Below are 27,249 nucleotides of genomic sequence, written 5' to 3'. Positions count from 1 at the left end.
GTTTAATGAACTGCATGGAGATTCCAGTTTGGAGACTCATCTAAAGATAATACTGCAGCAATAATTAATTTTTGGTGCTATCTTAACATTAGTATAAATATTCTTTGTGAATTAAGTGATATTTTGTACGTCCTATTTCATAGGATAATAGCACACTGAATTTGAGTGATCCTCCCCTGGTACTGTGTTCCTTTTGGTGTCACTGGTGCCCATTGTCATAGGGGGTAATTCTGCAATCTGTTGGAAAAATGCATATGAATGGGACCTGAAAAAAGGGAAGGATCAAAGTCATGTGGTGAACAAGAGAGGCAGCAGTCTGAAGTGGCCAATTCTATCGGCACTTTCTGTTCAAATTATGGAAATACATATGCACACTTACAAATACAACTTGTCAATCTGGATTTGAAATGTGTTAGAGGGTCATTTATCAATCCTGTCCCAGGGAAAAGCAATGTAGACTAGAAGCAGCGAGTCCTAAATTCCCTCTTTTGACTGGTCTAAAATCGCATTTGTGACTGAATGAAACCCATCCGTGGCGACTTCTTAATTATGCATTTGTTTAGGGTGTAAATCTGCCTTATCTTCAGTAATAAATCTGTTTTTGAACTTTGCAAACTGTCACACATGGCTGCTCAGGAATACAGATGCACAGGTCTGTAAACCTGCGCAGAGACTTTGCTGAATTGATTATTAGGAAATTGTGTCTCTAACTTGTGTGATAAATGATCCAGTTTATTAGGCCTCTTTCACACTGACGGTCCAATCGGGTCCACCTGTCAGTTTTTCAAGTGGACCAGATTGGACCATCCCTAGCCCACTATGGACCAGCGGGTGTCAGCAGACATGTGTCCACTGACACCTGCCGGCATCCAATCTGATCCTGTACGCTAAAAACAGACAGATGGGGTTCCCCATCCGTCTAGCAGGTGGGGTGATAGCTGGGTGGAAACGGACAAGGCTGTCCGTTTCCAGCTAACCGCCCCATAGAAAACAGCATGCTGTGTCTGTTCTGCAGCAGAGGAGCAGACACAGACCTGTCATCTGCCTGCTCAGTGGGGATCAGTGGAGAGATCCACTGCTGAGCAATCGGATCCACTGACAGGTCCACCCCATCTGAAAGGGGCCTTAGTGTCAATGCGTGGGCATAGGTGTTGAGTGTGGATGTGTCTAACAGTTTTACTTTTTAGTATTTGCTCTCCTTATTGTATCATCCCTATACAGTATGTAACAATTTATTTTATGTAACTCACATGACTGTTATTTCTGAACTTATAATTTAGGCTTCTTTCCTTTTATTTTCACATTATGTGTGTTCTAATACACAAGTTAATTACAGTATGTGTTGTTTTTACACAGAATGCTAATCGGACGATCCTGTGTGTGGAGAAAGTTGTGAATATTGTAAAGGACCATACAGAGTCCCTGGGAATGACAGTGGCTGGTGGTGTGTCAAATTGGGAATGGGACCTGCCTATCTTTGTCACAAGTGTAGATCCTGATGGAGTAATTGGGAAAGACAGCAGAGTAAAAACAGGTAAAATGTCTCATAAAATCCTGATGTTTATTTTAAAATGTGTAATTCATTTCTTTGTTATATTATCAAATGTTTTTAAGGATTAGTATTCCCTTTGGCAGTAAGTCTCTTTTCCTTTTGTGCTACAAACATAGAATTAGTAAGAAACGGGCAGCAACAAACAGGCCATTGTCAAAATTTATAGGAAAAAACTGGAAACCTTTACAATATGCTCTATTTGTTTTGAGGCTGAGGACCCTTTTTCGTACAAGGTCAGGTCCAGGATATTTGAAATGAGCTTAATGAACACAGGCATTAGATCAGTGGTCTCCAAACTGCGGCCTGTGGGCCAGATGTGGCCCTTTGCTTGCCTTTATCTGGCCCTTGGGGCACCCTTCCATCCACTGACACCAATAATGGGGGACCATTCCTTCCACAGGCACCAAAGATGGGGCACCAATAAGTAATATTGCAAAAAACTGTGAATAGTGCAGCGCTATAAACAAAATCTATCTAATAAGTAAAAATAAGTGTTAAATATTGCTTGCCATGCAAACACAATGGTGCTCAGTGAAAAATTATTGCAAACGAATTCATCTCATTCAACAAATATATAAGTGAAACATAACCTTATTATGGTGAAAAAATACAAATAGTAGTGAAGTGGTTCTTTAATGAGAGTAAAAAAAAAACAAAAACATCCAATGCTATATATCAATCTCTACAAATCAAATTCTGTGTTTTGAAAACATAAGGTCCATGCAAGTGAGACCGTGCTGATGTGACCTTCACTCCAGTGAAAATTAAACAGAAATCCTCAAATGGCAGCAATGCCTGCTCACCTCCACACATTGACCCACGCAGGGCCACAGGGCTATATTTAATAGTAACAGATCCTCTTCACTCCACTCCTCATCACAGGGACTTTGGAATAGGGTAAAGACCTCTGCCCAGCGCACCTTATTCACTCCACCTCCACTCAAGATTGCATATATAGGGTATAAAGCAAGAAACCTTCCATAGTGCAGTATCCTTTTATTTAAATTGCAGATAAAAGTAGGTAAAGCACTCACATGTATCCCCAGTAACAAAAACGCCTGTCACCACATTCTATGGGTGTACTGCATGGTATACTGGGTGCAGCAAGATGGCCGCTGCCGGAAGTGCGTCACCTCATACTGGAAATGGCGTACCGACGCGTTGCGTCACGTGACTCGTGACTTCATCAGGGTTAACGCCTACTGGTGCCATGATACTTATATATAGGAGCACTCAGGGGATGTACTAATGAAGGGGCGGGCTCGCGGCAGCCATTTTACCAGAGCCTGACGTCCATACCATGGAGTTAATATTTGTACATTCCCCTGGATAATCTTACATAGACAAAATGATTCATAGCTCCAAAAGCTGGCATATATGAACGAATATGGACATTATTATGGGGCATTATTCCTCAGATTAAAACCAACAATGGGGCATTGTTCCTCTGACTAAAACCAACAATGGGGCATTATTCCTCCCACTAAAAGCAAGACTGGGGCATTATTCCTCCCGCTAAAACCAAGGATGGGGCATTGTTTACTTCAACTGACGCTGGGGCTTTTTTTTACTCCCACTGGGAACAGTCCGGCCCCCCAAAGCCTAAAGGACAGTAAACTGGCCCTTTGTTTAAAAGGTTTGGAGACCCCTGCTGTAGATTATTCAATTTTCTTTCCTGTAACCACAGGTTGCAGGAAAGAAAGTTGTTCGATATCCCCATCAGCACAGAAAGTGTTGATGGGGGAATCCTTCCCCCAAAACTATTGTGTTCTTCCAGCGGAGGGAGGTGGTTGCAGGGAGCCGTCCCTGCCACGAGAGTACAGTGATTATTACTAGCCACTGCCAATAATGGCATGCTAGAAATCTGACATGCTGGTTTTTGCCCTAGTCGATCCAATCAGCCTGCCCACATGTGGATCAAATCTTGGCTGGTCTCTGCTGAACTCTTACAAGCAATTTAAAGAATTTCATAGGCTTCAGCCCTAATCAGTGATATGCTGATAATGAATTCTCATAGAGGGGCAAACATTCCAATTATTGCACACAGATCTGGAATTTAAAAGCATTAGCACTCCAAAGTACAGTTAGGCTGGTGTATTTTTTTATCTACTATGGTGTTGTGTTATATGCTATATGTACTTATCTCTGGAATCCCAGTAGTAAGCTCTCTTACTTAAAGTTGCTTTGCCAAATCACAGGGGCAACTACCATCTTATGGTAAAGCACACAGGCAAAGGGTAATTATAACTCTAGTAAACCATGCAAGTGCTACATGACCAGCAGCTCAAAGGTCCATATGCTGTTGCTGCATAATGGTTTACCCAGAAAGCAACTGCATTTACATCAAACTTGTTCAAACATAGTAAAGTGTCACAATGTATCCCTTAAAGAATAACTCCAATTTTGCTGAGAAAGAACAATCCCTCCTGAGTGATCAATGTACATTGCAGGGATTTAAACATCCTTTGTTACATATTCCCAATTGTTTATGCCCTGAAAAAAGCCATTTGTTCCACTTTTTGTCTTTAGATTCTGAATCTGAATGTGAGCCACTAATTAATTTTAATCAGCTGGTGCACTTCCATGGTCCTGATGTAAAAAAGCTGCAGTGTCTGCATCCCTGTAGAAGTGGTTAGCCTTTAGGGAATATCTAACTAAAAATGACATTTTTATTGGAGAGGATGACTTGTATCTTAGTACAGACTCCTTCACACAAGCCGGATGTGACATTTCTGGAGGCGTTCTATACACCAATTCTGTTGGGAACACCTCCAGGAGCCATACTGCATTGAATTTAGAAAATTACAGCAACCGCAGGAAAAAGTGTTTAATAATTACAATATGCATTTCCAGCAGCTGTATATGTTGTATTAATTTTTTAATTTCTATAATTTTTTCCAACAAAAGCAGAGTTATTCTTTAAATGCAACCTGTTATTTGTGCATAGAGTACAAAGCATCAGGTTTGCTTTAATACCCCCTCCGCAGTACCTTCTGTAAGTCACCAGGAGCAAGAAAAGAAGCAATGTGAAATCTAAAAATCACTCTTAATGTCCCCTCTTGATGTGACAGTACTGGACCAAACTCCAAGCACTAAATCTGTCACATGATAAGAGGAGGGGGCTGAGTCATGTTTTTTTACACTAGTAAGTACTGGGTATTTTTTTTTTGTTCACTGCTTACACTCCGATCACAGCAAGCCCGACTTTGAAATCGTGCGACTTACAGTGAACTCGCACAATTTCAAAGTCGGGTGAGATGCTGATTTCAGGTGCGATCTGCAAGACATCTGACACAGATGTCCATGCAAATCGCACCAAATGTAGTGCATATACTGCTTTAGAAATTGGTGTGCTCCGACCAAGTCAGAACTGCAGCGATATGACTGCAGTAATTGCGGACAATAGGGTGTGACTTGGCATGCGATTTGCAATTCGCATGGCATGCAAATTGCATGCCAAGTCACACCCAGTGTGACCGGGGTCTAATGGCTGAAGCAAAAGAAAAGGGAGTAAGTGCAGCTGGGGAGCTGTTATGGTATATATGTATTACACTATAACAGGATAGAGGCCAGGGCTCAGTAGAAGACATCAAAGTATATCTAAACCCAACATAAAAAAATGTATATATTGCAGCTTAGATGTAGTGGCTGCATTCGTTCGAGGATTGAAACAATTTATTGCTGACAGGGATGCTTACAATGATCAGCTTTTATTTATTTATGTAAAACCTTTATCCCAAAAGGAAAAACATGTTACTGTAACTAAATGGGTAAGAAACTCCTGCACCAACTCAATATAGTGCCTCAATGTGTCAATAAATGTGTGCTGCTGCTAACATCTGCATGTGTTCCCACATAGTGTGTGCAAAATATATTAAAAAATGATGTAGAGCTGCTTACTAAAGCGTAGAAAATAAATATATATCATTTTTGTGCAAAAAATAAATATAACCTTAACAAACAAGATGTGAATAATAAGTTTGACTTCATTAAATCAATCCATCATATCACATAAATGTCCAACACCAATGATATTCAAAGTGCTCGTGCTTAAAATCCACTTTGTGCAATCTTGTGCCAACAAAGTGCTCCCAGAACTCTTACCTCCAATAGCTACCGTAGTTGGAGGCAGACCACAACAGGAGGTGATACATGGAGGCTGGATATGGGAATACAAATGCTTTTTTATGCTGTTTTTATGTAAGAGCAATAAATTATATTGGTTTTAAAGTTTAATGCACCATATGAAGCGTTATTTCTTGCATGTGTGAATGAGTTGATACGGCTCATCAAAGGTAGAAGGGGTGCTTCTGATGTGGGCAGGCATTTAAGAGAAGAGGTGTATGGAGCATTCATGAGGAGTGGAGGAGAATAACGGAAATATATTCATATATGCTATTCCAAAGAGCTTTGGAGGTGAGAGTTCTGGGAGCACTTTGTTGGCACAAGATTGCACAAAGTGGATTTTAAGCACGAGCACTTTGAATATCATTGGTGTTGGATATTTATGTGATATGATGGACTGATTTAATGAAGTCAAACTTATTATTCACATCTTGTTTGTTAAAGTTATATTTATTTTTTGCACAAAAGTGACATATATATTTATTTTTCACCACCCCCCATTGACTTCTCCATCACATCCAACAACGCCACCATCAAACCCGCCCCGCAGGCCAGAGTACTTGGTGTCATTTTGGACTCCAACCTATCCTTCCAGCCCCAAGTCCAATCACTAACAAACTCATGTAGACTCCACCTCCGCAACATCACCAAAATCCGCACGTTCCTAACCCCAGAAACCACTAAACAGCTCATCCACTCCCTCATCATATCACGACTCGATTACTGCAACTCCCTCCTCACTGGCCTGCCTTGCCGCTGGCTATCCCCGCTTCAGTCGATCCTGAATACGGCTGCCAGACTCCTTCACTTTTCCAACCGCTCCATCTCCGCCACCCCCCTCTGCCAATCCCTCCACTGGCTTCCGATTGCGCAACGGATCAAATTCAAAATCCTAACACTGACGTACAAAGCTGTCCACCATACTGCCCCAAACTACATCACTGACCTATTATCCAAGTACCGCCCAGCACGCACACTCCGCTCCTCACAAGACCTCCTTCTCTCTAGTTCCCTGGTCTCCTCCTCCCATGCCTGCCTCCAGGACATCTCCAGGGTCTCACCCATTCTCTGGAACTCCCTGCCCCAACCCATCAGATTATCATCTACTCTCCTCTCCTTTAGGCGCACCCTGAAACCCCATCTCTTCAGGGAAGCCTACCCCACCCCCTGCTAACCTGCCGATCTCCTGCACTCTTCCTACCACTCCATCCCCCACAGCTATCTCCTCCTGTGCCACCATCCCCTCCCTCCTAGATTGTAAGCTCGAAAGAGCAGGGCCCTCAATCCCCTCATGTTTTGCATTGTATTGGTATTGTTCTGTCACATGTTCTGTCCCCCTTTGTAATGTACAGCGCTGAGCAAACTATTGGTGCTTTATAAATACTGTATAATAATAATAATAATTTTTCAGGCAGCACAGTGGCTACATGGTTAGCACTTAAACCTGGCAGTACTAGGGTTGTTGGTTCGAATCCCAACCATGGCACCACCTGCCTGAAATTTGTATGTTCTCCCTGTGCCTGCGTGGGTTTCCTCCAGGTACTCTAGTTTCCTCCCACACTCCAAAGACATGGTGGTAGGTTAATTGGATCCTGTCTAAATTGTCCCTAATATGTGCATGTATGAATGTAAATAAGGGACCTTAGATTGTACTCTCCTTGAGGGTTAGGGACTTGTGTGAATGTACAATATATATGTAAAATGCCACATAAATTGGCGGCACTATATGAGTACCTGTAATTTTTATATGCTTGAGTAAGAAGTGCTACATGATTAGTTTATATATGTTACTGTAACTGCTTAAAATGTTTTAACTGAAATTAAGCTTTAATATGTTAGTCACGTGTGTAAAGTTCATCTGAATCTACTAGTCTAGCTAACATTACCCTCTACAATGTTGTTAACCAAGGGTGGCTATGTTGCTGCTCCATAAATACAGTGAATGAGTGAGTGTAGCCATTCTAAGAAAGAAAGTGTGTTATAGGCCAGATCACCAGGTGAAAATGAAGAGGGAAAAGCCTAAAAACAGGGAAACTAATACAGTTACCACATCTAAGGATTGGCAAGCCTTGTATAACAGCCTTGTATAACAAATGAAAGGCAAAACATTTGTATACTGAGATACATAAATATACAAAATATTATAAATACCTTTTTTTTTTCCTTTTTTATGCGTGATCACATATGCTCTGTTCACAGCTGTATAAGAGCTGGGAGAGGAGAAACAGCAGTACCCTGATCTTCCCAGTGAATAGCTGTGTGGGCGAGGGGGAGACATGGTACAGCAGGCACATATCAGGAATATGAAATGTTGGGTTTACTTATTGTTTAATGTTCACTTTTCTCACTAGGTTTAGTTTTTTTTTTCACTTAAAGTGGAAGTAAACTTAATTTTTTTTTAAATTTGCTGACAAGCAGGGTATGTATGACAGAAGATACCCTATCAGTCTCTTCTGCCATAAATGCATCCTCCTACAAAATGATTAAAAGCGACAATCTAATCTACAATCAACTAGGGCTAAGAAGAAGCCCAATATGAAGTTACTAGGCGGACCAGGCATGCATAAATGTATCCTCCTGCCTGTCAGCTGTCATATTCACTGAGCAGCGCATGCACAGCTCAGCTAATATTTACAGCCCTGATCTGTGCCGGGGCAATGTGACTCTTGTGCGCATGCGCAGGAGTGATGTCATCGTGGCCAGACCTATCAAATGGCCAAAGATAGGGAACATGGAAGGAAGACTGTGCAAAGATGGATGCCTCTGAGCTCCGCTAGATCGATTCCTCCGCAGCTCTGGAGGGCACTGTTTGACAGTCAAGTCTGCCATAATGTACTAATATGCTGTGCATACTAGCACATTTTTGCATAACCCACCTGAGGGCCCCTACAAAGAAAATTACGTAGCAGAGATAAATACAGCTTTAAGATCTGTGTTGCTTTGTTACAGAAAGTTAATAATACATTTTAGCTATGGGTTAGCAACTGATACATTTCAGAATCCATAATGTTTGAAAGTTATAACAACTTCATGAGATGGGAGTCATACAGATTTCTGTGGCTTGGCAGCTCCCTAGCTGTTCTTCAGTATCAGAACTGTCTTCTTCTGGCTCTGGCCCCTGTGTTAAATCAGCAAAAGAGGACAAAAATGTGGACAAAGTACGTAAGTGGGCTTTGAGTTACTCACTTAGCCCTTATCGGTATTTTGTGCACATTCCATATTTCCCAAGACAGCCCCAGTCCCAAACGCAGTCTCCCACTTTCCTGTAAACCTTGTTAAACAAGATGTATCATCACTTTGTGGCATGTTACTGGAAGGGTCATGGATGCTCTGCAGTAACTACTTTGAAGCTGTTTTCTGCATTGGACTGACCTCTAATAGAGGGGAGGATGGCTGTGCTGTTTTTAGTCTCAGTGAAATGTTGCTGTAGTACATGTGGTCTATTGCCTGCTGTGCTAAAACTGAGAGGCACAAATGTATTGACACCTACTAGGGATTTTCAAGACTGACAGTGCAATCAGAAAATGAGCTTACAATAAAATGCAGAGAGGTATTCATTAAACACAAACAGACATATTCCATTTTTTATTCCTTGACCTATTTAATGCGTCTATATTTTTTAACACACATTTATGTGTGGACGCCTAACTAGGCAAATTGAAGACGTTTCTCTTTACAGTGCCTTACTGAATAATTTCAGGACTCTTTTATTTATTTCTATGTTTCACAGTGACATGGAGCATTCACACCAGAGACTGAGCGGATGAACTCATGCACAGACTCTGAGGCCAATTCTGGACACAATTAACCTTGACATATTTCTGGACTGTGGTAGAGAATATACTGTATATCTATAGTGTACAGTATACAGATAGAAAGGGGATGTGGATACAGGAAGAGGGGAAGGCAGAAGAAAGGAAGGACGGAACTGACTTGTGTGTTGGGAAGAAAACTAAAGCTGAAAACACATTAGAGCTTGTTCATACCACAATGCAGATACAAATGCACAAAAAAAATGTGTTAAAGCGTGTTGCCATGCATTTTTGATGTGTTGCACTGCTGCATTTTACTGTGTATTGGCCTGCATGTTTGATAAGTTGTGCTGCATTTTACTGTGTATTGGCCTGCATGTTTGATAAGTTGTGCTGCATTTTACTACGTATTGGCCTGCATGTTTTATAAGTTGTTCTGCATTTTACTGTGTGTTGGCCTGCATGTCTGATATGTTGTGCTGCATTTTACTGCGTATTGGCCTGCATGTTTGATCAATTGTGCTGCATTTTACTGCATATTGGCCTGCATGTTTGATAAGTTGTGCTGCATTTTACTGCGTATTGGCCTGCATGTTTGATAAGTTGTGCTGCATTTTACTGCGTATTGGCCTGCATGTTTGATCAATTGTGCTGCATTTTACTGCGTATTGGCCTGCATGTTTGATCAATTGTGTTGCATTTTACTGCGTATTGGCCTGCATGTTTGATAAATTGTGCTGCATTTTACTGCGTATTGGCCTGCATGTTTGATAAGTTGTGCTGCATTTTACTGCGTATTGGCCTGCATGTTTGATAAGTTGTGCTGCATTTTACTGTGTATTGGCCTGCATGTTTGCTAAATTGTGCTGCATTTTTCTGTGTATTGGCCTGCATGTTTGATAAGTTGTGCTGCATTTTACTGTGTATTGGCCTGCATGTTTGATAAGTTGTGCTGCATTTTACTGCGTATTGGCCTGCATGTTTGATAAGTTGTGCTGCATTTTACTGCGTATTGGCCTGCATTTTTGATACGTTGTGCTACATTTAACTGCATGTTGGCCTGCATTTTTTAACTGTTTTTTTTCTCTCTACAAGGCCTAAATTATTAAGATTTTTTTTGTATATTGATAGGCTTGCATTGACGCATGTTGACACACGTTTTTCTGCATTGTGCTGGGTAAAATGCAGCCTGCCTACATTTTTCCTCAACACACACCAACTCACTAGTGTGGCGTGAATGGGGCAAATACACAGCAATTGTTTTGGAGTGTCTTTCCGTTGAGCCTGTATTCATCAATGCAGATCACCGTAGCTCAAAGCACGTGGTGTGAACAAACCCTTGCTGTACCCATTAACTTATATGAGGCATGTCCACTGATGGCCTCCCAGCTTATTAGTTATCAGCAATGCAATGGCCCGTTCCAGATTAGGTGAATGTCACATACCTAGGACTTGGAAACCAGAGCACTCCGATAGTAGCGTTAGGTTTCCAGCTTTTATATTTGCCAAGCAGTATAGAACCTAATGTAGAGCCTTTTTTTTTTAGTTTTGGAGTAAGCCAATGTGGGTTAAAGTCACTGGCATTCAGTAGGGTAAGAGGTTAAAAGTTGCATATCTCAGTAAAACTCTGTGAGGAAGTGTATGATAGCCTCAGCTCGGACTCCAACCATCCCCATGATTAAGCTCTGGTGGTGAAGTGAAACGTGTTGGGGTTGTGTGGCCTGTTTGGAGCCTGGGCTGAGCCTGTCACAAATTTCCCCACAGGGTTTTGCTGTGATGTGTGACTTTTAGGACTGTCTTCCCCTACTGAATCATTTGAGCTGGATGAGCTCTGTCCTTGATGGTACTCCTAGCGGTTTGTCATGCAAGAGGACATGGTGGAGCCTTGAGCGGCATCTGTCATTTTTATTGTAGGTCAAGTCACTGGCAGTTATATGTATAGCTGTCCAGGTCCCTGTCAGGGCGATCTTACGAGGTCCCTTTTGCAACCACCACACAGGAAGTGAGGGCAATGTGAATGTGGACACCCTGACAGAGGTTCTAACTCTTCTCTATATTAGTAAAAGTAAGGGGAAAGCTCCCTATTGGGACCTAGAAAGTAGTTATTGTAATAGTGACTTATCCCTTCCTGAGACCTCTATGCTTGTGACCAGGGTTGTTGTTAGAAACCACGGGGCCCCATACAGCCAACCTGACCCCCTCCAAAAAAAAAAACGTTTACTATGCTTCAGTTATGAGTGAACACAGTGAGTAATTGGCACCGATCACTCATTGTGTTCATTCCGAAAACGAAAGGACTGGTAAAGCTGATACATTTACTGGACCCCTCCCCCACTCTCCATCCTGAAGAATCCTATTGTGTGCTTTCAACTTCTGGTGGGATGGAGAGAAAGACAGCCGGCAGCAATGCGGGGTGGAGGGCACAGGGGGGCACAGTGCATAAGGAAGGGTGATGGGGGGGGCAATTATGACTACCGATCCCCTGTATGGCTCTCTCTGCAGCAGGTGAAAGCCAGCGTGAGGGAGAGAAGAAGCCAGCTTTCTACTGCTGCAGAAAGAGCCATAAAGGGGATCGGTTCCAGAATTGTCCCACCCCCTGCTCACATCCGATTCACCCAGACATAGCCTCAAGTTGCTCCTCTGGACTGCATGTTTACGTTATATATATATATTTTTCATCTAACACGCATGTCCCCTTTGAAAGGCACATCACTACAATTCATGAATTGTCTTTTACAATGGGGGCTTCATTGGTTCTACCTTGCAATATGGAGCTGATATAGTTACTATGGAATGATACATATTTCAATGTTTGGTTCACTATGTTCCCCAACCTTAGGAGTTTAGTATGGGATCTGTGGAGTGTGGTGCTTTATTGTTTTGTTTTGAATGTTTTTAAAGATGTTTTTTCATTAAAGAAGCTGCTCACTGAATAACCTTTTTACCATCAGCCTGTGTATCTATGCCAGTACACTATGAACAAGTATTACATATATATAAAAAACCCATGAGTCCTGGTTGCATCCATAACCAATTTCTTCAGTTTGGTATGCATATGGATGCAGCACATACTGTATATACTAATTTGAAATGTAAAGCAGATTGACTCTTGCTCTCCTAGTACTCTCTTAGGTTATATCTGCACCAAGATTGTTTTTCACCTCATCCTGGCAAATGATACCGAACAATGCATTAACTTATTCAGTAAGGCAATGAATGGTGCAATGATGCAACCCAGAACAGATAATCAGAAATAATTATTGGTTCCTGTGAATGATTGTAATTATCTTTGCACTAACTTACTAAATAAGATGCAAAGGTATAGATGATATGCAGCCGAGTTGGGAGACAGGTAATGGAATTCTTGGAACTACTGCCAATGGTTTGATAACACTTGTCTTAGCACATATGTGAAAGAGTTATTGATCTGTGACTGACATAAACTCTCTTTATCTTGTTTGATCTTCAGGGGATATTTTATTAAACGTCAATGGCATAGATCTAACTGGAGTCAGCCGTAGTGAAGCTGTGTCGTTGTTAAAAAACCCTTCTTCCTCATGTGTGGTTCTGAGAGCCTTGGAAACAAAAGAATATGAGCCAGAGGAAGACTTAAGCAACAACTCCCTGTCAATGGAATTGGTCCAGAATAGCTTTGAGAGCAGAGAATGGTCACCAGTCTGGGTCATGTGGCTCAAGCTGCCTCGGTACGTTAAAACATCGCATCCCATCTCCTACAGGAGAGTAGGCGGAAAGATTTATGTTTCTTGGTCTGTTCCCTCTGCTGGGTTTATTATTCTCTATGGTGATGTGTCCTAATTAAAGCCAGATTTGGCTTTAGGACTTTGCAAAGAGTATGTTTTCTTTTTTCTAATTGGATGTATACAGGGCCTCAGTTAAGACCCTACACAGGAAACACTAGAGCTATTCATAAGAAGCTCTAAATTAATAAGACATTGATTGCATCCCTTTATCATCGTTCTTAGTTGTCAGTTCACTTACATGTGTCTGCATTGATTACTTCCTATGAAATAGTTTTTTATAGATCTAAAATAATTGGTAATCATTGATAACCATTGCATACTGTATATGGACATCCCCAGACTTTTGTATTTCTTCATTATTCGCAATCAATCGAGCACGATGCAAAATCAGATTACACAGTAATTGCATTGGCACCCCTGTGCAGTTATCTTGCACATTTTTTTTGTCCTTTAAAAGATGGTAGGTAAGGCTATATCTGTTAAAATTCAGGCAGCCTGAGACCCAGCCTGTGTTTTGATGGGTGACTTAATCATTCCTCCGACAGCTAGATTTAGGTCAATAACTGTCCTTGTAGTGACAATATTGTGCACATACATCCAGTGCTGCTGGTACATATAACCATGTAGCAAATTATTTATTACAGGTACTTATATAGCCATCAATTTACGCAGCACTTTACATATACATTGTACATTCACTTCAGTCCCTGCTCTCAAGCAGCTTACAATCTAAGGTTCCTAACTTTCATTCATACATATATACTAGGGCCAATTTGGATCCAATTAACCTACCAGCATGTCTTTGGAGTGTGGTAGGAAACCGGAGTACCCAGAGGAAACTCACGCAGGCACAGGGAGAACATGCAAACTGCAGGCAGGTAGTGTTATGGTTGGTTTTCGAACCAACGACCCTAGTGCTGCCATCCAGAAGTCTAATCACTTAGAGTATTTTTGCATGTTCTAAAACATATGCAGTTTCATTCAAAAAGCTGCAATCCCTCTTGGTTTCCTGGCTTATTTATGTTATATGTGAATAATATGTGCCATGTCTGCAACTCTCAAAGCCATTAAGCTCAGCTTCACCTCTGTGGTTAGAGGTCATTGCTCTAGGGATCGCTATTTAGGATAACTCTGAATGAACCCGTGGGTCGGTGCCGGTGATGTGTAGATTTATTATTTCATGAAAAGATGCCAGAGCAATGAATGGACAAAAAGTAACCTGTTGGATTAATAGTAGGACTAAGTGCTTAGGACTGGAGCTGCAGAACATTTTGCATCAAGCTGCAACATCACATACTACATGCTAAAAATAGGATATCAAACAATATATTACTTACGGTAGTTGTCAGAGGCAAATATTTCAAGAATTATTAAAGATCCTCACTATAGCTAGTATATAGCATTGTGTTTCTTAGGTATCATGCACACGGGGCATCTTAAAAAGGCCCTCTGAATGCCAGAACTGCTGGCAGGAAATTGTGGCAAAAAAAAAAGAAGTGATGATAGCTGCATATTGTATTGTTTATGTGTGTATAGCCTTTGAGCATAAATGCATTCTACTATCCAGAATATTAATTTTTTCTGGCCATTGGAATGCATTTATACACATACATTTTACACACTGCACATTTAAGCGTGTTTGGATGTGTTTAGGTGAATAGGCGTGTTTTTTCTGCTGAAATTCTTCTCTCATGAATGCACCTTTGGTGCTTTTTTCTCCCTGTAAATGCTCTTCTTCTAATACAACTGTAAACACCTGTGTGCATGGACACATAGACTTTCATGGAGATGCTGTTACAGGCTGAAAAAAAAAAAGCTCAACGCCTGTGTAAGCGTCATATTTTCAGCTCTGTGTGCATGAGGCCTAAACGTTCATTTTAAACTTGCATACATTTTATGGTAAAATAATGTGCATTACTTATGTTTATGTGTATTTGTATGCAAACAGAATCTGTGGGAGAATAATGCATCATATGAAAAGCAGAAGCAGTCCAAAGCAAAACCTTTTTTACACAGCATTTTTTACCTGTTGATGGTTATATCAATTCCATAGTGTCTGGGAGCTTAAACTCCCCTTTTTTTTGTGTAATTTAAAGGATAACTGAAACAAAAAAAAAACAAGAAAGTAATAGATTTTATCCTTATGGTGGCTGGCATATTTTTCTTTTTTTTAAGATAAGACCATTTTCAGCAAACACAGTTGATCTTGACAGAAATGGAGTATCGTTGTCAATTTTTGTGAGATGCACAAAAGAATATCTTGTTTTCTAGCCCTCTTCTATAAACTACCAATTGCCCAGGCCCCATATAATGGAGATGAAGATATGCAGATATTTCTGTAGGCCACATTGGGAAAGCAGCCTAGGGCAACAACCGTGGCTCCCTCCATAGATACAGTGGACTGACATAACCACCGACAGGCAGGAAGTGTGTTATTTGCAGGTGTCACGTACCTTGGCTGGAGGCCGAGTTGACAAGCAGGCTTCCCTTGCGGCTCCGGTCTGAGCACACCTGAATGTGGTGATAGAGGAGCAAAGAAGCACAGGTGCTGGTAACTATAGCAGGTGATAGATAGCAGGTAACTGCCATGGTTAAGGACGTAATCAAGAAGAGCCAGGGTCATACACGGTGAGACCGTGGCGTGGTCAGGAAGCAGGCCAAGGTCAGTACCATGGAATCAGACAGAGCAAGGTCCAGTAGCAGGCCGAGGTCAGCACCAGGGAAGCAGGCAGAGAATAGTCAGAGGCAAGCCAAGGTCAGAATCCACAAAGCAAGGTCAGGAACAACCTAGGTCAGCAATGGAAGACCAGTCAACAAAAGCAGGAACAAGCATCACAGGGAGGTGAAGAACATCCACCTATTAGCACACAGCAGGATCTCCTTTAAATAGGCAGCTTGGTACCAATGCATGAGGATGTGTGTGCTAATGTGCCCTGGGACACACAAATTCACCTAGGTGTCAGTGCATGCTGGATGTTAGCCCAAGCTTGTCTGTGTGCTAGTACATGTTCACAAGCATTAGCTGCACAAGAATGAGCAATAGCTGCATGAGAATTAGCATTAGCTGTATTAGTTTCCTGACAGTAGGATTGCCAGGAGAAACTAAAGCAAAAAAAAGCTTGAAAAGGCAACCACGACATCAAGGACTAGTAATCTGCAATATATTACATTTTATTACACTTTAACAAAGGCGTGGACCCCTGTTTGGGACCCAGTTGCAGTGATGTGGAACTGTGTTTGCAGGGGATGCAGCTGGGGGTGACTAGCTCCCTTCTCCAGGGAGGGCACAGAACAATAAACTTTCATGGCTGGGGATGTAGCAACCATAGCACACAAGGAAAGATGGTAAATGGCAGGGATGCAGGCAAAGGCATGGGCCTCCATTTTGTCACTACACCTTGTTAAAGGGACCTTTCACAATCCTGAAATGTTGGGATTTTCATTATGATGCCTTTGTTCATCTAATAAACATATTTCTTTGCTATAGAAAGGTTTGCTGGTGATGAATATTTTCTTGAATTTGGTCATGTGATATCAGATTAGGTCACATGCCCAAGTACAAGGAGCAAATGAGATGTGTCATTGTGCCCAAATTATACCTTCTCTGAAGAGATCTACATTGTGTTCATCTACTTTTGCACCCTCTGCTTGCTCTGTCCACAGTAGAATGGTTAAGTAGTAAAGGAGACAATACCTAACAAAGAAAGTTTCCAACGAAGCCATTAGACATTGGCAACAAGCTACTTCCTGCACCCCTTTAGCATGCGTTTTAGCCACAGTCTCGGGAATGAATCAGACATTTTCCTTGGGTCATACACCCTAAACCCCTCTGAGAAGGAAGTTGGGACAAACCATTCAATAGAACTGATGTTGCATTTGTTTATCTGCGTTCTTATACTGGATACATTACCTAATGCTCTTGTATTAACACATTCTGCTTAATTAACCCTTTTTAGCCCCTTTGTCTTGAAAGCTCCTACAGTCGTTAGAAGCACAGATCAAGCAACACTTATAGAGGTCTTTGTGTATGGGGCCGTATAAAGGGGTACATAAGTTGTAGACCTTATATGAGTATTCCAATGGGGAATGCTTTTGAAGGAAAACCTACATCAATGTAGTTTAAGTATTCATTTGCATAATCAGGCTAAATGTAAGAAATAGCGCCTCCAACAACCCTTTCCTGTAACATATTTAGTACATTATGATTAAAGCTCATTCAGTTATAATACTGTAAATTTTCACTAAAAGAAACTTTCATTACTAGAAAGGGATTCCATTCAACCAGCATCCAGCATAGAAAGAGTTGTACAGTAATTGCCTGACTGAGCCCAGATGTTCAGCACAAATTCCAGTAAAGAACTTGCTGTGTTCTTAGAACCTTTGGTTTTTATGCACTGTGTATATATTCTTTTTTTCATTCAGGAAGCAGCTGTGTGTTTGTAAATCAGATCCCACTCCAGTGAATTGTAAAAGTAAGCAATGTGTGTATGTGGAGAGGCTATGCTGCAAACTAAGCAGTTTAAAGCCTTTTTTGTGACCGGTCTAAGAAAAAATCATCAACGTATCACTTTCTCCTAACAGTGAGGAGTTGCTGATCAAAGGCATCACATTCTCAATGATCTCTGAAGCTTTTTTCTGTTCTTTCTGCACAAAGGTATATTTGCAAATGTATTGCAAATAGGCAAAGTTAAAGGAAATCTCCAGGAAACTTCTCTATGGAGTAAACTTTTTGGGGGGATAAGTGTACACTTACCTCCATTCTGTGCTTTCTGAGATACACCTCTCTGTAAACTGGAACTGGAGTGCAATGGTACTAATGGCTCAATGTCTTCAGCCCCTGCAATTTCTCTGACAGCATAGAGCTAATGGTGTTTCTGGGCTGTCTGCACAGTTTTCAGAAGAACATAACTTGCAAAAATGTAAGTGTATGTACAGCTGAAACTTATCTTTAATTGGACATAAAGTGGAAAAGGGTTAGACCTCATTTTTTATTGCTGCCCTGTTACCTAGATTGACTTTTAATTTATACTGATGACCACATTCATAGAGATAGCATCAGAAAGTGAGGGGAAATACATGGGGAGTTCAAGTCAATCTGGGACTTTTGAGTTTCAATAATAGAAGAACAAAGGAGTGGAAACAGCTTTTATTTATCAACATACTCCCCTGCTACATTTATGCACTTATCCCGGTGTTTAACTAATGCCTGGGAAGCTTCGACATAGAAAGATTTGTCAGTACGCCTGAACCATCCTAGGACAGCGTGCTTCACTTCGTCATGATTGTGTTCACCGTTCCCACAGAAAGATTTGTTTCTTGTAAAATTTGCACGGTAGGTTATGTGTCGATTATCCAGGATTAGGCGTTCCATGTGCTAAAAGTTCACAGGAATGACTGCTGTGGGCTGGGAATCACCACATCACTTATGGATGTACAGCCATCTTTGAAACGTTTGCACCATTCAAATGTCTTACTGTGGCTGAGCGCCTCATCACCATACTGTGCTTGATGTCTTCTGTAGATATCTGCGGGTTTTCGCCTTCATTCACAAGAAACTTCATCACCAAACACTGTTCAATGCATGCACTAACAATGTTGTCTGCCATCTTGAATAATGGTCTCTGGATTGGCCCGTGAAATGTGTGCCACCTATCAGTAATAGGACACACTTGCCACTTACTACTGCATGTACTACTGCCATGCTAGCATCCTTTTGATACCCGTAACATTAAAAGTCCCCGTTTGACTTACATGCCCCTTGTACATAATTTATTGGTGTCACCAGAATAAGAGGTGAAGGTAAAGTTTCCAATGGAGACACTTGCTCTGGTGACATCTGTCATATAAGGGAATTCCCCTCATTTTGTAGAAATTTCCTTTCACTTCCTGTTGGGGCAGAAAGTAAAAGGAAATCTCATAACGGCAATGAATGCAAATAAAATAAAAGCTGTTTTATTCCTTTACCTTCTGTCCAAAAGTAAAAAAATGGCCATTTTTTTGTGGAGTCACGTCTTTGTTCTGTCACTCCCACCTATGCAATATGCCAGGAAAATGTGACCACATTTTGTAAATCAACACCTGCTGTCTAAGGCATGCAGAATGATGTGTGTTGATAAATCTTCCAAGTGCCTGAAGCATGAGACTAACAGATCTCTGGTGCATTAAGTCCAGTTCACACAAGCAAGATGGCTCATAAGTCCTTTCCTCCATCTACTACAGTATAGTAGTTATATACAACATTCATTATTTATTAGTGCATTATTATACTATATTTTGGCTTATTAACATAGTCATATAAAGAAAGGTTGAATGAAAAACCAATTTTGATTAAATGTATTATGTTCTAAAAACTGTCCTACTGTTGATGTTGATCCCCAAGAAGGAAGAATGAGGGCCTCAATGGCAGTGTTTCAAATTTCTTAATCATTTCATTGTCTAATCCTGGGTTTTTTAGCTGTAAATGCCATTTCTAGTAAGAAAAAAAATCTATTCCACAATTTAATTCATTATACTAGTGGTCTCCAAACTGTGGCCCAGGGGCCACATGTGACCCCTTGCTTTTATCTGGCCCTTAGGGCAACTTTTCATCCTCTGACACCAACAATGGGGCATAATTCACCCACTAACACCAACAAAGGGGCACAATTCCTCCTAGTGACACCAATGATGGGGTATGATTCTTTCCACACAATGTCACCAACCATTTCTGTCACTGAAGATGGGGCATTGTTTACTCCGACTTGTGCCGGGACATTTTCTTCTTGCAATGACCACAGTCTGGCCCCCCTAAAGTCTGCAGGACAGTAAACTGGCCCTTTGTTTACTACGTTTGGAGACCCCTGCATTATACCATTGCCCATCACCCCTTTCCTTGGTAAAGAATTCAAAAGTGTGATCACTTTTATAATGAAGAATCCCAGTCTATGCTGGTTTATATTGTATCTACACAACCCACTTAATTAAATCTCATCTTTTTTTTGTTTTTGGTTGTGGTATGAGACTAGCATTTGTCTGAATTTCATGTTTTGGCAATACAATTACCTTAAAGTGGATCTTCACACATACAGCTAATAACACATTTGAAATGCATATACTGTATGTCTTATCCACCACTGGATTTGTCATTCAGTTTAGCAAGTCCTGTGATTCATGCATCTCTGCCTCACTGCATTGCCAAGCAGATAACGTGTCTGGCAATTTAGTTTTAAGGTTTAACCTAGTTCACCATCTCTAGCCTTTCATTTTAATCAGCACCATCAGCTCTGTCAAATAAGCAGAAAATTAAGTGAAAGTGCTTGTAAACCTCTGAAATGAAAAATGAACAGAGCCTGTACAGTGTATACTGCCTCAATCCAAAGCACCTAATGTGATTGCTGTCTACGTTTCCATTCCCCTGCTATGCGCATGACTCACTTCTGACAGATCATGCTGTCACTATGGAACCACAGAGGAGATGGCCCTGCTCCAGCACAGAGAAACTGATTGACAGCTTCAGCTGTGCTTGTTTCCCTATGAGACTGTGGGGGGGTCTATTCCCTCCATTTCTCATCTCAGATTGCAATCACCTTTCCTTTCTATGTTGTGCAGTGTGTGACGTCAGATTCCTTTTCCAAGTGTTTAGTGTATCGGCTGGAGTATATAGTCAAATTGGAATATCCTATGCGTATTTGACCTTCTTTGTGAAAAGAGGTCATTTTAGTCTGGTGAGTGTGGTATGATTTCGTTTGAGAAAAACACTTTTGTCCTATTGGGTGTTTTTCATAACTTTGCACGGCACGGCTGTGGACCATGAGCACAGAGCACTTTTTATGGACATTTGTTAAATACTAAGTTATGTTTACATGAATATTTTGCACAATAATATGTATGTTATTCTTACACTCGGTTTTTGTTGGAATCAGGCACTTTAGTATTAATATGTAGTCTTCATATATATATTTATCATATTTATTGATTTTGGGGATTGTTATATATTGTTTGCACATACACTGCACAAAAAAATAAAGGAACACTTAGAAAACATCAGATATTAATGGGGAAAAATATCATACTGCATATCTATACTGATGTGGACTGGGTAATGTGTTAGGAACATAAGGATGCCCCATCATTTGATGGAAATTAAAATTACTAGCCTACAGAGGACGAAATTCAAAGACACCCCGAAAATCAAAGCAAAAAAAATTATGCAGCAGGCTAGTCCATTTTGCTGAAATTTCATTGCAGCAACTCAAAATGGTTCTCAGTAGTTTGTATGGCCCCCACGTTCTTGTATGCATGCCTGACAATGTCGGGGCATGCTCCTAATGAGACGACGGATGGTGTGCTGGGGTATTTCCTCCCAGATCTGGACCAGGGCATCACTGAGCTCCTGGACAGTCTGAGGTGCAACCTGGTGGTGTTGGATGGTTTGAAACATGATATTCCAGAGATTTTCTATTGGATTTAGGTCAGGCGAGTGTGGGGGCCATTCAATGGTATCAATTCTTTCATCCTCCAGAAACTGCCTGCATACTCTCACCACATGAGGCCAGGCATTGTCGTACACCAGGAGGAACCCAGGACACACTGCACCAGCGTAGGGTCTGACAATGGCTCCAAGGATTTCATCCCGATACGTAATGGCAGTCAGGGTGCCATTGTCTAGCCTGTAGAGGTCTGTGCATCCCTCCGTGAATATGCCTCCCCAGACCATCACTGACCCACCACCAAAATGGTCATGCTGAACGATGTTTCAGGCAGCATAACATTCTCCATGGCTTCTCCAGACCCTTTCACGTCTGTCACATGTGCTCAGGGTGAACTTGCTCTCATCTGTGAAAAGCACAGGGCTCCAGTGGAGAACCTGACAATTCTGATGTTCTATGGCAAATGCCAATCGAGCGCTATGGTACTAGGCAGTGAGCACAGGGCTCACTAGAGGACGCCAGGCCCTCAGGCCACCCTCATGAAGTCTGTTTCTGATTGTTTGGTCAGAGACATTCACACCAGTGGCCTGCTGGACATCATTTTGTAGGAAGTGTGTGGTCCATTTTTGTTTGTGAATCTCGGTCTATATTTATGGGCTGATTGACGTGCTGCTCTTTAGCTTTAGTTTTATTTACACATATATTTATTTCATATATATATATATATATATATATATATATATACACATAGAGAGAGCACAGTCTTCTTTTTTCTATTCAATCAATTTCTAATAGTAGAGGAATAAAAGAAAGGCAAGCATGAAGAATCAAATACACAACGACAGGGAAACATATTTTATGATTAACGTTGCTTACAGACTTACAATGATCTGGCAGAGCAACACAAGAGGAGCATTTTGTCCCCTATCCGCAGTAAAATGTTTATTGCTATATACAGTCTGATTGAAGGGGTATGGTATAAATGATGCTGGGGATAAATATTGTTACAGCTTTCACTCCTCACATGTTCGTAGTGGTGGGGAGTGGAGCACTGTAACCACTGACCTACAGCAGTCCTTGTTATGTGTTTGTGAAAGGAAGTGACCCTGGAAGACTTTCATATGCACATTGTGTCTGTTTTACACCATCGCGTCATTTAAGTGTGTGATCTACTTTGACTTTACATATACTATTTTAATAAAGAAAATCTGTAGATGTTAAGCCAGTTTAAATAGTGCATCTTTTACACAGAAGTTTGAGTCCGACTGTATTGGCCTGTAACCCATCTACTTGGATGCAGAGCTGAAATTCAATGGCAAGTTTATAGCCAAGCCTCCTTTGGGCTTATTTAATGATGGAGCAAAAATAAGGGGGTGTTGTACAACACGACAACCAATGAGCTATGAGGGTCCGTACTTTATTCTTACTATAGATTTAAAGTGATTGTGAAACCTCACCTTTGAATAAACCCATTCAGTTTAAAATAGAAATAAAAGGCAAAACATTTGTGCATAGGTATAAAAACATAATGATTATTTATAAAATGTTTTCCTTTTTTTTATAAGTGATCACATACCCTCTGTTATCACCTGCATAAAAACTGGAGGAGGAGAAACAGCAGCACACTGATATTCCCAGTCACTGACTTGGCTTTGGGGGGGGGGGGGTTGTCAGGACAAGTCTGAGCATTGGAGGAGAACAGGCTGAGTTCCCAGCACAACTAGAGAACTGACCACGGTGTGTTCTCCTGCTTGTGGTCAGTTTTTAATAGGAAAGCAGAGGGACTGGCAGGAACACCAGGGATTTCACACAAAGGAAACAATAGAAAGATAACAGGATATTTTGTCAAACAAGTACATGGTACAGCAGGCACATATCAGGAATATGAAATGTTAGGTTTACACATTCTTTAACCCCTTGATGCTGACATAACACAAATATGCGGCCTCACAGAACTGGGCTTTTTTCCGTGGGGCCGCATATTTGAATACCTGTCTTTCTGCTGGGAGCGCGCTGCATGGCGTGCTCCCAGCACAAAGACCGCGGTATCACTGAGAGCACCGGGTCCCGTTCTAACGATCGGGACCCGGGACTCCAGATTCCGAGTCACATGATCGCTGTGATAGCCTCTGATTTGCTATCACAGCAATCAGTCACTGTACAGCCCGGCCCCCTTGTTTTTTCTTTCTCTCTATCAATGGAGGAGAGAGATACATACATTGTATCTTTCTAACTCCTGGCATAGAAGGGAAAAAAATATTTGTAAAAAAAAAGAAAGATAAATATTAAAAAATAAAATAAAAAATAAAGAAAAAATACCTAGATTAAGGTTTGATCTAGTTTAGTGCCAGGGTAAGTGTTTGGGACAAGGTCAGGTTCAAAGATCAAGGTCAAAAGGTCAGGGTCAAAGGTCAGGATTTAAAAAAAATTGGTGTCAGTGTGTTTTAGGTAAAAAAAAAAGGACAAAAACAAAATGCACACTATTATATCTTGGCTGTACTATGGGTACAAACAACAAATAACATATGCATATATGGTATCACTGCAATCGTCAAGAGCTTGAGAATTTATTTTGGGTTGTTCTTTGGTGGTAGGTTATGGTAGCAATGAGGAACACACAGCTAAATAAAAAAATTATTTTTTTTTACTATTTGGGCCAGTTTTCCTTTGATGATAAAAAAAAATCAGAAGATATCCGTTACCATTTACCACCAAAATAAAGCCCAATTTGTCCTGAAAAAAACAAAGTATAATTCACCTGGATGCACAAAGTAGTTGTGATGATATGTACGGTTTTACTAACACAAAGTTGCAAAATTGTGCTTAGGCATTTAGATTTGTTTTACCCTTAGGTGTGAAGGGGTTAAGATAGTCGTCAGACATGTGGGCTTATTATGACCAATCAGCGATCAGGATGTACCATATATTGCCCATTTCCCAAGCAAACTTGCCTTTTGACCTAGCTTTCAATACCCAGGGGCTTGTGTCTCTCGGTACCCTTTGTGTTGATAAGAGTATAAAGGTTATATATCCTGAAACCTGGCATCTAACAACATGAAGGTAGACTAGGGAGCACTTGACTTATGTTTGGAATTTTGGAGTCCATTGTGTCCCCATTTTTTTGCACCTATTCATACTTGTAGAGTTCTTTGAATTGCTGCACAGCAATGTTTTTTTAGCACTACCACTGGTGTTGAAATCTGTAGCCTGCTCCGCTCTAGGATGATAGGAAACTGTTACAAGACTTTGTGAAATGAATCTTCAAGAGGCAATTCATCCCAGAAGGGTTCAGCAACCTGGCTCAATTACAGCATTGCACAACTCTGCAGGTTTGATCTTAGAGAGACATGATTAACAATCTCCTGCCTTGACAGGCTGTATAGAGATTAGAGTGAGACAAACAAAGCAGAGGTTCACAGGAGGTTTTAGAAGCCTAATCCTAAATGACCGATATAAGGTTAGCCTGAAAATGGACTTCTGAAGAATTCTTCAACTAAACTACAACCACACTTTCATAGAGCTGTCAGTGGAATACAGACCAGGGTGGAAATTATTATCACATTCTTACTCCTCTTTTCCTCACCATTTATTCCAATTATAGATTCATCAATGCTCAACTAAAGGAAAGTGCTGTTCATTCATATTTTTAGATGTTAAAGCTGAACTCCAGATAGATATATAAACCCCACCAATAAATACAGTGGTGTGCTTATTGTAAAATCTGAAATGCATTTTTAAAAGCAGCCAGTGTAAGTGCCTGAATTGACCTTGGTGTCAGCCTCTTGCAACCCCCAGTATGGCTGCCCTAAGGCTGGTATTTAAAGGGGCAATACTAGGACCCAATTAGATGTACTGCATGCACAAGTGTTGGCTAGAGGCATGCACGAGCATGTGAGCAAAGGGGTGAACTGCTGCTGCTCCGTCATGGTCCAATCACAAGCCTGGGGTCCAGAGGGTCACCTAGTTTTATTGCATAATTGAAGTGCCCCTCTGTCCAGATCAGATCTGCCTCCCAACCGCTGCCCTGCTACTAGAGCTGTAAGCTGTAAATCCTCTGATGAGAAGAAGGGATTCTATGTTGGAGGCTGTCATGTCTAGGGGTGCCTCTAATGTATAGCAGGGACTTTGATGGGAAGGGAGGGGCTTCTGATCTGATGAAAGGATTCTGTGATGAGGGGACTCTGATGTAATGGGGGGACATCTAATAGGAAGGGGAGCTGCTAATGTGATGGAAAGATTCTGATGTCATGGAAAGACCTCTGATGTGATGAGGAGGCCTTTGATGAGATGGAGGGACTGAGATTTAGGGACTCTAATGTGACAGGGGGGACTCTGATGAGAAGGGGAACTCTGACATACCATAAGACTTGGGTGCCTTGACATTTGGCAAAATGTGCTTGATTTGCTCTTGAAGTGTGCTGTGAATTAACAAAATGTTGAGAAAGCTGAATCTGTGATTCTGGGTACGTAGTATGTCATCCACATCCACACATCTGCTATTCTGTTAGCAGCAAGCTTGAGATAAAAGTAGTTTAAATTTAAAATAAATGAAAATAATACAGAAAGCAGCAGGTTAGTTTTCCAGATTGATGATGAAAATATTCTCTGTGCTTGCACAGCACTTCTGCATCTATTGTCTATGTATAATTAGGTATGCAGAATTCAGTTTCCAAACATATTGGCTGCCAAGAATATGGAGACTTGATTATCTCATCCTATAAAGCAGATATAAAGCCCAGCTTTATAGCATTTTGGAACTGATCCAATTCATTTGTGGGTTTTTTTTTTTATTTATTTTTTTATAGAAAGCATTTTCCTACTCCAGATAAGAAGTATTGTCTGGAAATCCATCATGTTGTTTTAATCAGCATTACTGTAACACAATTATTTACTATAATATGCAGACCCTGTTAGGCAGCACTAGGTCACATGGGCTGCTGTGGTAATAATATTGTTGGTGCTGGCATCTGCAAAGAACTGCCACTTACCTGTCCCACGATCCCGCGGTGTCCTCACCACCACTGGTTTCACTGGCTATCTTCTCCCCCCGGCGCCGACATCTTGCGGCTTCACATCTGAGTGCCCTCTGCGCATGCGTGAGTAGTGCTGCAGCTTGTGAATGGTCCCATAGCCTTCTGGGCCTGTCACGTGTCCCAGAAGACTACGGGGGAGGGAGGGGGGGGAGACAACTTCCACTTCCAATCGCCTTAGTTGATCACACTGGAAGTGGAATCGGGTACCTGTCAAAATTTGGGTACCCACTATCCCTCTTGCACCCCAAAGGTGCCAATCCTTGACAAGGAGTGGGGAACAAAGCCTTAAAGCAGAACTTCTCCTTTTGGGTGGAGCCCCGCTTAAATATCCCTTTTTGTGCAAGGTCATTGGTTAAAGAAGTTATTTATAAACCACAGTTCCACTGCCTCATTTTGCCCTAGCTAACCAAAATCATCCATATACTCTATTGTTCATGCAAATTGGTTGATTAACTAAAGGAAAATAGGCTATTCAAATTGCAAGTGAATTTTCACTTTGCAAAGACTACCCAATCATGTTCAAGGAGAATTTTTAAAAAACTCTGTAGTTATACTGGCACGTGATTGGATGATGGACATCATCAGAGCTTCACCTCATTCACCAAACTCAGGGGAAAA

General features: G+C 41.1%; 1 protein-coding gene across 4 annotated transcripts in view; it reads left to right on the top strand.

Moving 5' to 3' along the window:
* The window catches only part of LNX1 (ligand of numb-protein X 1), a 250,324-nt gene that overhangs the window by 187,228 nt on the left and 35,847 nt on the right, over positions 1-27,249 (top strand). For all 4 annotated transcript variants that reach the window (XM_089669251.1, XM_089669250.1, XM_089669252.1 and 1 more), the window contains 2 exons: positions 1,357-1,534; positions 12,899-13,133. In XM_089669251.1, the coding sequence (XP_089525377.1) occupies positions 1,357-1,534; positions 12,899-13,133 (413 nt within the window). The remainder of the gene's footprint in view (positions 1-1,356; positions 1,535-12,898; positions 13,134-27,249) is intronic.

This window comes from Staurois parvus, unplaced genomic scaffold, assembly GCF_062004578.1.
Source record: "Staurois parvus isolate SC_StPar_1 unplaced genomic scaffold, SC_StPar_1.0 ptg000071l, whole genome shotgun sequence".
Classification (NCBI taxonomy): domain Eukaryota; kingdom Metazoa; phylum Chordata; class Amphibia; order Anura; family Ranidae; genus Staurois; species Staurois parvus.
This window is presented reverse-complemented; position numbering and strand designations above follow the sequence as displayed.